The 15,019-nt window shown below is 45.9% G+C and overlaps 1 protein-coding gene across 4 annotated transcripts in view; it reads left to right on the forward strand.

Annotated features, from left to right (window-relative positions):
* The first annotated feature begins 1,043 nt into the window (after nucleotides 1-1,043).
* Nucleotides 1,044-15,019, forward strand: part of si:ch211-26b3.4 (connector enhancer of kinase suppressor of ras 2) — a 60,404-nt gene continuing 46,428 nt past the window's right edge. For all 4 annotated transcript variants that reach the window (XR_008416151.1, XM_053879957.1, XM_053879959.1 and 1 more), the window contains exon 1: nucleotides 1,044-1,347. Coding sequence is in view for 3 of the 4 variants with exons in the window: in XM_053879957.1 (XP_053735932.1) it covers nucleotides 1,284-1,347 (64 nt within the window). In the remaining variant the exon portion in view is untranslated. The remainder of the gene's footprint in view (nucleotides 1,348-15,019) is intronic.

The following is a 15,019-nucleotide window of genomic DNA, read 5'->3' on the forward strand; positions in this document are numbered from 1 at the left end:
CACACAGAAAAGTGGCTTTCATCATCACTGCGTTTGTCTTGATCTTGAACTGCTTTTAATATGTGACACATTTCCAACAAACACACGACTCCCTATTATATGAAGACAAAACACAAAAGAAAGACAAAAAGTTGAGTTCCATGAAACAAGGTGAAATGAAAGCAAGTCACCAACTTCTCATCAACCGTGTTGAAGATGAGTGAAAAGATGGAGTGACACGTTACAATGAAAAAGAGTCTGCAGGGAATACGTCTGTGTTCATGGGAGGTGTTCAATCATCAGATACAGCATGGAAGGTTCATGTCACGTTTCTACGACACCAGCAGATGGCGCTGTAGTAATCTGAGGAGTTCAGCTTTTGACTGACTGAGTTCAGTAGCAAGCAAAATGTCCAACTTTCCAGTTGATTGTATACATGAATGAAAGTGACCTTACAGAATGTTTGAGTTTCAGAGTGATTGTTCAATTTGGGTGTAGCAACAAATATAATAACTTAGCAATAACAATGCCATCTACTCGATTGTAGACACGTTCTACTGCAGAATCCATCACTAGTTGGATCAATTCATCAATGCACTGAAGCAGAGAACTCGGGACTTGGCGAAGTCAAGTTCCAGGCCATGACGTCACCTCTGTGGTAGTTGCGCAGCAGGGGGCGCTGTTCATTCAGACTGACGGTGACGATCCCGTCCACAGACGGAGAAGTTAAAACACCGAGTTCCCTCAGCGATTTGGCGCAACTTTGCACATTTTTAGTGTTTGGAAACAAACAGGCCGCATTAGCAAATGAGGCAGATTGAGTGCGTTTCTATATCTCGTCCACGCTTCATTGGCGCCTTCTCCAAGCCGTGGAATTAGCAGATGACGTCTGAGCCAGTGCAGGCGCGCGTCGATCCTCCCTGCGCGTGTGTGCGCGCTGCGCCATTCCCAGGGCTGTATCATGAGTGGTGGCCCTTGTGATGCTGCAGCGAGGCGGGGAGAGGGGAGGGGAGGGGTCGTCCACCGAAGCTGCTGGCGGGAATGCACGAGAAAGGAGAGAGAGAGAGGAGAGGAGGAGGAGGAGAGGGAGGAGGGAGTGTGTGTCTGAATGTGTGTGCGTGTGGATTGCACCACCGCATCCCGTTCACCGTTTCTGCAGGCGGCCATGCTCTGATGGGGAGAATTAAACCGCCAACCTTTGCTTCATTCTCACATCTGTCCAGCATCGAGCCATTCCAGATGTGACTCTTGTATGTGGCCCGCATCGAGTCCTGCGCTGTTCACCTCGGAGAGACTGTGACACCATGGCTTTGGTTATGGAACCTATAAGTAAATGGACACCAAAGCAAGTGTTGGACTGGATGAAAGGTGAGTCTGTAGCTGCGATTTGCGACTGATGGTGATGGTGGTGGTGGTGGTGGTGGTGGTGCTGCTGCTGATGATGCAGGGTCTCCTGATGCAAACCTGCAGGCTGACGTGTGCTGGATCCAGTGTAGGTCTGAGATTCTGTCATCTGCTGGTGCTGATGCTGCTGACTCCAGTGGCACCTGCAGCAGCAGCGCTCTCATCAATGAATGTGGAAATCTGTCATCTGCTCTTTGACTCTCTGACACATGGTCACCACAGTGTGTGTGTGTGTGTGTGTGTGTGTGTGTGTGTGTGTGTGTGTGCTGGCGCATCCCGATGTGGTGAATATAGCGAGGTGCGTGCACGCCCCCCCCCCTTGACTAATCATCTTCAGCACCATGGATAGTGCATTGATGGTACATGGTGCTGGCCAGATTTGTGTTGCCTCACGCATCAGATCTATGACAGAGAGAGTAGTGGGCCTGACGACAGTGAAGGCAGGGCGCAGGGCTACCGCAACCCCCTCAGAACCGCTCCTTCTCTGTGTATTCCTGTGTATCAGTGACCTTGTTGATCAATAGCTGTTCTGACCAGCATCTCCAGAGGACGAGCCGGTGCGTGTTTCACGCTCATCTCTGAGATGAAGAGTCCAGGTGGCCGCTGGGCCCTCGGGGGATCCTGCAGGAGACGATCTGGGATGCTTCAGGTGACATCCCGCCTTTTATAATTGCTCCCCCGCCGGCTCTGTTTTACGAGTCGTGAAGTTGCTGCACCCTTCATCAAGAAACCCTGGGTGGAAATCTGATCGCAGGTTTCATTAGGACCAGGGCCCGGCGTAATTAGAGTTTCCCAACGTGCGAGATGCAATTTTGGCTCCGCTGATTCGACGCTGCTGGACGCTCAGCTAGTCGCTGCAATCAGGCATCGGCCTTGCTTAGCATTTCTCCACAGTTTACTCAATAGAAAAGTTTGCCCTTATGTAATCGTTCGCAGACATTTGATCTATTTTAAGCCGTTGCACTGCTCTAGCCAAACACGTCTTTTGCTACCTAATGATGCTATGAGTCAGTACATTTGTGAAATGTGCCAAAATAAAGTCCCGCATGTTGAGATAAAACTACAATTCATCCCATTTTCCAAGATTGCTGAGACCAATGGGGAATCATCATATCATCCATCCTTCTATCTCTTCCTGCCTTCTTCCTTCCTACCTACCTTCCTTCCATCCATCCAACCTTTCTTCCTTCCTTTCTTCCTTCTACCTACCTTCCTTCCTCCCACCCATCCAACCTTTCTTCCTTCCTTTCTTCCTTCTACCTACCTACCTTCCTTCCTTCCATCCATCCAACCTTCCTTCCTTCCTTCCATCCTTCGTTCGTTCTTTCCTTCCTTCCATCCAACCTTCCTTCCATCCATCCAACCTTCCTTCCTTCCACCCATCCTTTGTTCGTTCTTTCCTTCCTTCCATCCATCCAACCTTCCTTCCATCCTTTGTTCGTTCTTTCCTTCCATCCATCCAACCTTCCTTCCTTCCTTCCATCCTTTGTTCGTTCTTTCCTTCCTTCCATCCACTCTGCCATCATTGACTTATTTATTGACTTATTTCAACCTGAATTTAACATATAAGAAGCAAATTTACCTGCCATTTTCAATTATTTTCTGTCACTGCTGAAAGGAAAATCTACGTTTTGACATTAAAGACATTTGTTGGAAGATGAAAATACAGAGACAATTACATTAGATGACATTGGCTTTATTCTTCCCTCAATGAGGAAATTTTGCATGTCCACACCATAGTTGCATCAAAGACATTAATGACATACGCAGAGCAACAACACAATCAACGCTGTAGAACCAGACACCAGAAAAAAAAAAGACGTAAAATAGACTGAAAAATTTAAATAAAAAAAAAAATGTTTACGAACATTTAAAAAACAGCATTCATCCCTGAGAATAGTTTCCAACTCTTGTTCTGAGAGTCTGATGATTGCACTAGAAAAAAGGTTCAAAATGCAGCATTTAATCTCAAAACCATTATAATTCTAGTCCTTTTACCAGTGTACAATAGATGTAGCTGCTATCAGGCCAATGCTCCCTCCATACTTGCTTCACAGTCCTTATTCCTGCCGCCCTCTTGAGGGGTTTTAATCTGTCTCAGTTGTCCTACATTGATGCCATGTTTTCTGGGTGGAGTGGTGGTGTCCTTTTTCAGTGGAATCTTCTTCTTCTCGCGCCGTATTCTGGAGCAAAGTTCAGCGACATTGAGACCTCATTCAGAAGTACTTGTGCTTTTCCCAAGTTTCACTGTGCTCAGATTCAGTGTCATCACAGCAAAGGCTTCTCGCAGTTTAGACAATTGACAGTTGTTCTGATGAGGAGAAGATAGCTGCTCAGAACTCGGACTCTCTGAGCGATAGACAGCTGATCGTTGGCAGGTTTAGTTTACACCTTTCGGACCGACCGGATCAGAACCTGATCCCGTGCTCTAGCGTACCGACCCTTACCATGAGCTATCAAGACTGCGCTCACTCCAAGGTTGCTGGGCGGCAGATTCAGGTCAAAGATGCTTCCATTTTCCCCAACGTCCTTATCTACCACTGCTTTATCGATTGTGGAAGTCTGTCCTCCAGCCTGGCACCGCAGACAACACTGGCCGCTGTAAAACTCTTACAATGCAATACAAGCACCGGACATGAGCAGCGCTAAACACTTGGCGGTTTTCTAATGTTATTGACTTTCAAATGAGAAATGACGTTCATATAGATCACCTTGCGTGCCTCTGCTGTATAACTGTGACTGGTCCTGAGTCGAACGCAGTGTGATGTCATCAGCGACACATCAGCTGTGTTCAAAGTCAATAATTGCAAACAGACTTCAATTAGCGTGCACCTTCTAAATATAGCCCGTGTCATATTAATGGGCTGTTTCTCAACCACCCTCCATTGACGTGAAGAGCTTTTAAATACAGGCTTGTGAGGTCCACTGAGGTCCTGGACAGAAGCAGCAGAATGGGTCGTGTAAATCCAATCCACAAGTTTTAAAGCTTGGAAACACACAAGATCCTTCAAAATACACGACTAACTGTAGTTTTAAAATGCAATAAATGTATCGAATTAAGAGCGTCGGCACTTAATTGTAAATGCTTAATGTTTTGGTGGTCCAATCGCCACAGCGATCAGTAGGCACAATATGTGCATCTGACTAAATGATTTTGTGTTGTGCTATCTTGGACTGTATAAGACCCATTGTTTGCCCTTTGAGACTCTAAAATAAGCCCCTTTGTTCCCCCCAGCTTACGTGTGGGAGTTTGCTCTTGGTTACTACTCATATATGAGAGATACAGTTAGTTAAGCACTGTCACAAAGTTGTATAAAAATGTCCTACACAATGCAATCATTTGCACTATTTTTATGAGCCTTTAAAATACTTGATCACGTGCAACTCTTCCCACGCTCTCCCTTCATGTGATGTGCTGCAAACTTTCCCTGTCTCTTGGATGTTGAACATCTTTCTCCTGCACTCAGGGCTTGAAACCGACACAACACAGTGGAGCAAGGCGGTCACTCACGGTAGACGACTGAACAAAGATGCTACTTCGCCAAGCTAGTCAGCGCCCCTGCACACTGTTGTCAGATGGTTGCGTCATCGACCAATGTCAGAGTGCAGCACGTGAAATCCACAGAATCTCATGATACAGCGGAGAACCTGTGATTTAGCTGTAGCAGTGGCTGCAGACATCTGTGACAATGGCAGCATTTAATTCAATCGATCTACAGTCGCAACAAGCTCAGCAGTTTCTCGGAGTCAGACAGAAGTTTCCTCTTCCTTCCTTGGCCACTTGGGCAGGACGTGTTTCAGGCCACCCCTCTGACACACGCAGATGTCATCCTTCCGTCTGGTGGCCATGACACTTCTCACCACTGCAAGTCCATCCTCTATTGGACGCCAGGCCTGTCATCTTCCTAATCTGACCATCTACATTCATCCCTCCCTGACAGGCAGAAAGCTACTTGTTTGACTGTCATTACCTTTCACTTTTATTAGGAGTGACAGAGCAATCATGTCGAGCCAATGGGGTTAACCTGGGACAAGTTCTTAACCTCAGCCAGATAATAGAATACTGCAGAGGACGACGAGTCTTTATCCGCCAACTGTTGCGTTTTCTAGTTCCATATGCTGCAATGTCTTTCATATCCAATGCAGGCATTTAAGGAAAAATCTGTGTCCGCATGGAGTCGCTGAAAATTAAAGAACAGAGACTAGGACTATTTTAGAGTTTATTTTCCAGAGTTTATTTATCCCAAAAACTCAAGTGGCTGGTGCAGAACAAGTGGTCCGCCATTGTAGTTGTTGAGTGAGGGCGGAGCTATGACGTCATCGTGTTCACACAATTTAGACAAAAATGTGAAATCGCTGTTTTCAATTCTACCCACTTTGATACCCAGTTTTTAAAAAATGAGTGAGTGAAAACGGCCTCTCTGACTCTGGCTTTTGGTCCCAGTCATCGGCCCAACGTGGTGAACAAGTTTCCCCTAAACTGAAGAAAGATTTCTCTTTACCCAAAACATTGTGACTAGAAATTAGCTGTTCATTGAATAAGTAAGCGGCAAATCCTTTCAAGATGTGTGTGAAGCCCACTCAACACTGCTGGGGTCAAAGTCTCAGATGGACCAAAGAGACACAGGGAGGTAAAGCCGAGGCAGTACAATGCCACTCTGGCTGGGCCATGTCTTGGGATTCCAAGTCTGTTAGAAACGAGGATGAAATGTTTTGGATCTTACATGAGATTTTGCCTCCACATCTAGGTTGCTGAATTCCACTCCCCTGACAGGAAGTGAACAGATTAAACCAGTTGCCTCAATACCTTCCCTCGTAATTGCATAGAAACAACACAACTTGAATAAGACCAAAGAAAATCAGGCCAAGTTATGGATTTTAGAAGCTCGACGGGATGTTGAGTTTCCCCACAAACTATCCTGGGAACTGTTTGTACTTGGATGACGACAAGCCCATCAAGGCATGAAGATGAAAATAATAAGCATGTTTACGTCTGGTTTGTGTCAGTCATGAAGTCCACATTGGAAGCCACAAATGTTCTCGGAGCGTTCATCAGATATTAATGACGGAGAAACACAAAGAGGAAAAGGAGGTCAGCTAACATCCTGCTTTGCTAGCCCGTGGCGTCCGGCGTGTAACGACACAAAAATCGGACATGAAGACGGCAGCGCTCTGCGGTATAGTGAGAGAACCTGACACTGTGGCGTCTGTGATGTAGAAGAGTGCTCCAGCCGCAGAACACTAGTGAGACTCACAGAAAGATGACTCATCAGCGCTTGTTTGGATTTGAACACCCACACTGGAGGACTTTCCTCTATGTGTGTTCGCTTAGGTGTGTGCCGTCAAGTATGACGCCGTGCTCGTGTCAGCCAACGGAGAAGGACGGACCTTGAAGGCTTCAGTCGCTTGAAATGAGCGACTGGCTGTGTTGCGGCTGGAGGTTTCTGGTTGTGTCTTCTAAATACAAAGGAGGTACCAGACAGCGCTGGAGGCGGTGAATGGATGAAATCGTGAGGCTGAAAGAGACATGTTAGTTCGAGTTCCCTGCCTAGCATCTGGGGCCACGGACAAATAGAGCTCTCTTCAAATGTCAATCCTGTATTTGCTCTCCCAGCAACACCCAGGATGTTTGTCAAACCGCTCCTCTTCTGGGGACGTCCTGCTTTGTGCAGGTGCAGAGCTGAAGAGCAACATCCCAGACAAGCATGAGGGATGAGGGCTCCAAATTACAGTCCCAATATAGCTGAGGACTCTCAGCTGTCACAGTTGCTGGAGCTGTTCCGCAGTGAACATTTCGTGTGTGGAGCAGACGGGGGACAGTCGTGTCCTCCTCTGAGGGCTGAACTCAGGTCCACTGGGCACAAAACCTGCTCAAGGACAACAACCCCCACGGGTCGGCTTGTTGGCATTTCAGTCCGTGTGCACACACGCGCTCGAAACCTCACACTTATCTCCCCGTTTGGGACACGTGACCTTGCACTTCACAGTTTATGAAGACACTCGGACGACGGCATGCAGCCATTCACACCAGCTTTCCTGGCTAATAAATAGATAAATACAGCTGATTCTGAAATAAAAATAACCTTTTAAAAAACACCCTGCAACCTGTATGAGAAATGTAAGACGCATTGTGTAAAGCTAAAGCTAATCTAAGTGTGAAAAACGTTAGTTACAGATGACGTATTTTCTGTACTGTCAGTGTTGCCATGGAGCCACATGAAAACATTGGATCCATGTTGAGGGCAAGCACTGCTCATCCTCCAACAGCAACGACAACTGTTCAGCACACTACCTGAAAACTAGTTAGTAGATATAGTAAAATTCATAGGGCTTTGAAATTGTAAGTTGCTTTATACGTTCATTCTCATTTCATATTCAAGAAAAAATCTAAGATGCTAAATTAAAATAAAATAATTGATTGGATTTGGAACAGTTTATTGAACATGTAGTGACCATTAATAAATGACTTTTTCATATTTCATACTAAGAATCAGCATTTTAAATGTCATTGCTGACTGTATTCTACTGCAGGAAGGTAGCTAATAGTTCGCTCTGAAGTGTGACGTTTTTACTTTACAGTAAATATGGAGGTTTTATTAATGTGAATGTCTGTTCCCCAATCTAAATGAGTTGAAATGATTCAAATGACCAAGCAGGTCCAAGTGGCTGCATGTGGCCCTCGCCTTGCATGTTGGAACAAAAACATATTGAAAAGATTGAACTGCGTCTCAAGAGAACTCATGTTCTTACCTAACATTGTCTCTTCACTTGAAACCAGACATCAAAATTATGAATTATTTTTGGGGGCGGCGGCTCTGGGGCTCACATCCATTGACGTCTTGGAGTCTTTGACTGATGAGACCATCAGGGAACTGCATGTTAATAATAAATCCTGTCACTAAAAAGCATGAATAACAGCCTTGAATACCCATGGAAGAAACCAATGGAGAGTGTGAGGAAGAGGTGAAGAAGCGGGTGCAGGCAGGATGGAATCATTGGAGAAAAGTGTCAGGTGTAATGTGGGACAAAAGGGTGTTGGTGTTGGCGAGGATGAAAGGGAACGTGTCCAAAAGGGTGGTGAGGCCAGCAACGTTGTATGGTTTGGAAACAGTGGCTCTGAGGAGAAGACAGGAGGCAGGGCTGGAGGGAGCAGAGGTGAAGATGCTGAGCTTCTCTCTGGGATGATGATAGGATCAGAGGGACAGCACATGTGCTCAGGTGTTCAGGAGACCAAGTCAGAGAGGCTGGATGGAGATGGTTCAGAGGAGAGAGAGAGAGAGAGAGAGAGAGAGAGAGCCAGTACATGGGTAGATGAAGATGTTGACAAAGTGGAAACATTGGGGATAGCGCTGTGGAAAACACATCACGCATCATGGAGGTGGACTCGGTTATGGTGGTTGTCAGCGTGTTTTTCATGGAAAAATCCTGGAAGAAACATCAAAATAACTCTTTATTATCTTTATAATAACTCACTCAACTTTGGTTCCTACTTTGCAGGAACAGGTGGGACGTGATGCTAGAAATAACTGGGACTGAAGTCAGAGTACAATATGCATTGCGGAAATTGATTGAATGTTAAAGCCCTCTTTTCCCGTCCGTTTCCATCCCTCTCCACTTGGCTCGGCTCGGCTCGGCTCACTGATGATTTTTGTGATGCATGGATGCCTAGCAGAATTATTGGCTTTCTGTGCCAGAACACAAATGACTTGCTTTTCCTGTCGACCGAATCCCCTCCATGCTGCATGGATCTTTGGGTCTGCAGCGGCGTCAGGGGGCACGTCCGTCTCCTGCCGGCGGGGTTTGAGTCTGTGATGGCAAACACGCTCTCCGACTCCGGGTGAGCGCTCGCTGGAGTTTGAGCTGCATTAAAGATTAAAGCGTGCGCGTCTCATTATACACTCACTGAGGAACATTTCCAGCCTCCTAAACAAAAGAACTCCACGGGTGCGTATGCACATACGTACTGTACATCCATACAGTCCCTGGAACAAGTGATGTCAACATGCGGCACGTAAAAACACCAGAGCAGTTTAAAGTGGGGCACCGGTTGTCATGGAAACCAGAAGTCATTGTGATCAGTTGAGGATGATTTTGTCCCGTCAATCAGCAAGACAGGAATGAGCGCTGCGTTTGGGGCAAAGACACGCAAACACTCCTGTTGATGGCCCCGAGCGCAGGATGAGCGGAGCGAGGGTTTCCAAATGGGCACAGAGCAAGAGGAGAGAGAAGCGAAGGAGCCTAAGATGGGGGAGGGAAGAAGAGGCATGACGGAGAAAGAGGGCAGAGCTCAAAGGCGATGGCAGATTGGAGGACGACGATGCAGCGGGCATCATATCAAAGCACCTGCTCTCTCCGGTCGCACGGACAGAGGAGCTAGTGTGCTTTTGCGTGTGTGTGTGTGTGTTCTTGTTTTACTGGGCCCTTCTTGCACCTGTAGTTTTATTTGCTGCAGTTTCATGCTTTCATCTTGAAACAGTGAGCTGTTTCAGGCCATTATTTCACTGTAGCCAGTCCTGGTAAAACATGGGGGCCACAAACACACACACACACTCACATGTTCAAGGCTACAAGTCAAATGCAGTTATTGACGTATCGCTACAAGACAGACAAGTAAATCTCAGTGAAAGTGAAGGGTAAACATCTTGGCCTCTCGCATTTCAGATTGTGCTGAAGAGTTGTTTGAAATGAAAGTGGGACTCCTGCAGGAGGGAAGCGCTTTGCTGCATATGGATTAGAGACATTGCTTGATGGGTTTGGGTTCAATTCTCCGATAAATTGAATCCTTTCATTTATGATTCCGGTTTGCTGCTTGTACTTGCGATGCAAGGCTCTTTGTCAGCGAGTGTTGTGATCACAAATAATGGTTTCCTCGTCAGACCAAGTGTGAGAAACTATGAAGTGCCCAAAAATACCAGGCCATGATGGGCATTCAAGTCAAGCCAAAAGCAACTCATCTCAGTGGCAGTGCTAAGGCTCGGGGTTAGCAGGCTCCAGCGCTTTAGCAGTGGGTAGTACTTTAGCGCTTTAGTAGTACTCTGCACCGGGAACACGTAGTGAAATACGACTTTTAACGTAGACCTTAAAAGAACCATAATGATGACTGCGAAGATGGAAAATGCACTGTGCAAAAAAAATGGGGGTGTGTATGGGGTGGCACATTGCCATTGGAGACACCCCCACAGACTGGGAAAATTCCTGGGGAGATCCCTGTGGTCCATGACACATGCATGAGGTCTCGTCTCGCCCCATTGTAACTGAGCGCAGGAAACCTTGCAAAGAGGGAACAAATCATGTTCTGCAAAAGGTCAGTCCTGTTCCTCCGTACGGAGAGATTTTGATGACATGTTCAGGAAATGTTAACATTGGAATATGGAACTAGTGACTACATTTTTGTGCTGTTCCCGATTAGCATTCCGATCCTGAAGAGCTTCTTCCAGGCTATTTCCTGAGTTGTGTCTCAAATGCTACTGCCCCCTGCTGTCCCAGTGACCTCATTTCAATGAGACTGTTAATTGATCAAGGTCATTTCTAATAAGGTACACACAATTCCCTCTGTGTATTGAGCTTTGTTTTGCCTGGATCCAGTTCATAGCGGGTTTTTACAGGGCTGCCAACTCTCATGCAAATGAGGCTTGTCACAGGTCTCACACGACACTTGTCATTTCTCATGAGATGTATACACGCTACGATTTGTGCCGCGGTGGCGGACCTCCACTCCACTCCACTTCAAATGGGCGATGATTCTGTTTTTGGCTGAGCTGTGCCACCAAGGATCGTTCAGACAGGAAATCAAGTGATGGGATTCGGGGACTAAAGCACAATGTGTAGACGTTATTCGCATTTTACAGTGAGAGAGCAACGTAAATATTAGGAGTGGTGGTGGTACCACATCGAAATTTGTGCTTCTAACACAAGAAACTCAGCAGTCGAGAGGTGGAGGTCTGCACTCTCTGAGTGCCTTTCTGGTTTCTATCATAACAGCTATGTTGCGGGGTAAAAAAAACTGGGAGTGGAGGGATGAAATGTCTTGAACCAGAGTTGCGTGGAACATTCATTCTTCAGAGACTCAGATAACTGCAGCTTAGACACTATGGTGGGAGAATATTGGTGGCTAGCTCACTGCCGTTAGCTGGCCACTGTGAACACTGCACTTGGATGCGTTCAGTTGATCCAATTTTTGTGAGGAGACGTTTGGTTAAAGTTGCTGATAAGATATATACAGCATGTGAGAATGAATGACACTCGGTCAGTATGTCAGCATGGTAACACATGGTAAGAGAAGTCAACACCCTTGCTATTAACAGGTTATTTAGTCGTAGCACTTTAGCGTGAGGCTGTTTAGAATTCAACTGAAATATGTAAGTTAAAAGAAGAAGGAGCCAGGAGATGAATCGCTGTGGTCCTCAGAATACTCTGCCACGATGTGATGAATATTTAAGCTCAGGAATATTTTTAGTGTTTTCTTCGCCCTCACCCAAGCTTTCTTCTCCAGATGCTCACAGATGGAAGAAAGGTGAGAAGAGAAATCCGCTGTGAGCCGAGGAGGATCCATAAACTTATTTTAGGTCTTCGGTTCTAAGTGGGTCCACAGAAGTGGAGCAGTCTATCAGGGTCTGTGCGTGGAAGTGTGTGCGGTTGTTGGTGAGTGTACCTCTTAGCCCAGCATCAGTGTAGGGTCCTGAGGGGCAGCAACTGCTGATCCCTCACTTCTGCTCAGAGGGTTCTCTTTCGCTGCGGTTGCTAAGTAACCCTGGTGTTTCGGAGAGGGAGGGGCTTTATTTTGCCCAGGCGAGCGAGGAGAGCAGAGGGCGACGCATGAAATGTGGATGAAGCTGTCAAAACGAGATGCTTGCTGGAGATCTTTCACCGGCGCCACCATGAAATCAAGTCACTGCGAATGCATTCATCTCCAAAAGAGAAGTTCTATCGGCAGCTATTTGTGAAATAACTCATCCAGAAAGGATTTGCTGGAAGTGGCACCAAACGTGTGTTGAGTAGCTCCCCGAGTGACTTCTTTATCCGGTTCACATTCAGAATAAAACACAAATGAAGTACAGAGCACTTCATGAAATGATAAACTCCATGTTATTCCAGAATTCACAGATTATTCCTTTTTGTTTTCCTCACAAGATTACAATTAATGTCATTTCCTATCTGTTCTCCTGACCTTTCTGGCCCGACCTCCCACTCAGCCTCCCATTTCCTCTCCTGCTTCGCCTTCCTGCCCGACAGGCAAACAGGAGAGAAAGTGTGCACAATAGCTCTGAATTTCAGATGAATTGTCTGGCTGTTTTGGTGCTGTACCACGGCAGCGTGAGGCTGCAGTCCCTTGGCCCATCACCAGCAACTCATGGGCCTCCTTCCTGACGTCCAACTCGAGTGGCCAGGTGTTCTCCATTTGTAGCCTAATGACAGCTACGAGTCAGTCCCATAGTCTGTTGGCTCAAGCAGTTGCCGATCAAGTTGCTCAAGGGAAGAAGCTGTTCCGCAGCTGCAAACCTCTGTGTTGTTTGCTTCACGCAAGATTTTGTTTTCATCTGTGTTTGCGTGTCTGTGTTCAAATAACTTGAGTAGTTATGGACGGATTTGAATGACATTTTCAGTAAATGCGTGAACAAATGAATACATTTTGGGAGTGATCCGGACTACTGTCTGGATCCATGTTTTTTGAAGCAAGAAGATACCGAGGTTGTCATTGGGAGTGAGTAGTTAGGACACGATCAGAAGAGAGTGAGTTTGTCAGAGGGCCAGTTTGTGTAGAAACGTTTGCAGACTAGGTGAGGGAGGGTGGAGTGGTTTGGACATGCGGAGAGGAGAGACGGTTTTTGACCTCAAATGTTGGAGCTGCCAGAGAAAAGGAGAAGACGAATACAGTCACTTCTTTTAGAATATATGGTGAATGCGGACCTTCCCAGGACGAGCATGACTTGGGAGGACGATTGGGATTGGTCAAAGTGGAAGTCTTGTTCTGGCGCTCCGATGGGAAATGCCCAATCAGATGAAGAAGAATTGATGGGTTTTAACAGCTTCATAACTGTCTGGAAATATATTTCAACTTCAGCGATTAATACTCAGTATAAACATGTTTTGAAAAACAATCTTGAATACATACAAATAATAAACCAAAATGTTGAATCTGTTGAATAAAACACACAGAAAACTGTAGTCAAACAGAAAATACCATTGTGGTCCAGACTCATGTACAAATAAATAGAGAATAAAATGCAAAGCTTGCAGAAAAGGAGTAAAACAGAGATACCCACAGGGAAGTGTACTATACATTTCAAGCAACAGGAAACAACATTCGACAACACAAGGGAACAATGACACTACCAGCGAAGTTGACGTAGCCATGACGGAGGAGTGCGGAGAAACAGAGAGGGGAGGGGCACGGGCACAGACGAGCGACGGATCGTGACATAGAAAATATACCAAAAAATATCAAAGATGATGATTCTGGAGAAAGTCTTGTTTTTTAAAAACTCTTGCAGTTGTTGACAGTAAACAGAGATTTGGAAAGATTTCAAACCAATCCCCAGTGTGCCCCTGTGCCGCCAAAGCATCCAAATAAACGCAGCATCAATTCCGTAATGGATCTCTCTGTATTCCTGGTCCATCACTTCAATTGGATATCTCAACCAAAATGACTTCAGAAGCGCAAATCTGATGTTTGTCCTCCATATCGACGGAATTAAAACAGACGCAGTCTGACTTGAAAAGAAGGGATCAGAAACAATATGGCCGCCGTGTGCCAGACTGTTTTTGTGTTTGCTGGCCTGAAAACTCAATAGTAAACAGAATGTTGAGAGATGAAAAAGTGTTTTCCCTTGGTTGAAGTGGCTCTCAGGGGAAACCGGCTTCAGATGACACAATGAGATAGTTGAGACTCGTGACATGGCTTTGTTCATTTTAGCTGCCACAGACTGGGATTCGACTGGCTGACCTACTTCAGCCACTTCACACGTGCCCGGCTCCTCCAAAGATCAAGATGAATGGGATTGTAATTTGACTTGTCAAACGACATCCTGGACGGTTGACGTTCAGAATCCTTGCTGTCAGAGCGCTGTGTTCACGTCCTATTTTCAGATGGCATTTGAACTCGGCAGATGAACCCGGATCAGCTGTCTTTCCTCATGGGACGTCATTGTGACTCATCTGATTGGCCGGCAGCTGTGTGTCACAATCTGCGTGTGTGTGACTACATGTGTGCAAAAGTGTGTGTGCTCTATTCCCCTAAAAACACTCCCTGTCCTCCTGTGGCCTCATACAAACAGATCCTACTGTAACAGAGCAATTTGAGATCCAATGATTTGATTATGAAGGTAAAGAAACAGTGCATTTCTCCAAGAAGGACAGGTTAAGCCACTTACATATGGCTTTTAATTTTGGAGTGGATTTGATGCGGTCAATTGTGTTTGTGAGATTAGGTTGATGGATGGATGAGGAGATTAGTGGATCATGGGGCTCATATTTTGGCAGTTGGATGGAGGAAAATATGGAGGGGTGACTGAAAGAAAGTGTCACTATTCATCGGTGGAAAAGGTTTCCATTTTCCCCAAGTCTAATTGATAGATGATGAATGAATTCATGGATGAATAATAGGATTAATTGAGGAGGTTTGAATACAAGGAGATGA

The sequence above is a fragment of the Synchiropus splendidus genome, chromosome 11, assembly GCF_027744825.2.
Source record: "Synchiropus splendidus isolate RoL2022-P1 chromosome 11, RoL_Sspl_1.0, whole genome shotgun sequence".
Taxonomy (NCBI): Eukaryota; Metazoa; Chordata; class Actinopteri; order Syngnathiformes; family Callionymidae; genus Synchiropus; species Synchiropus splendidus.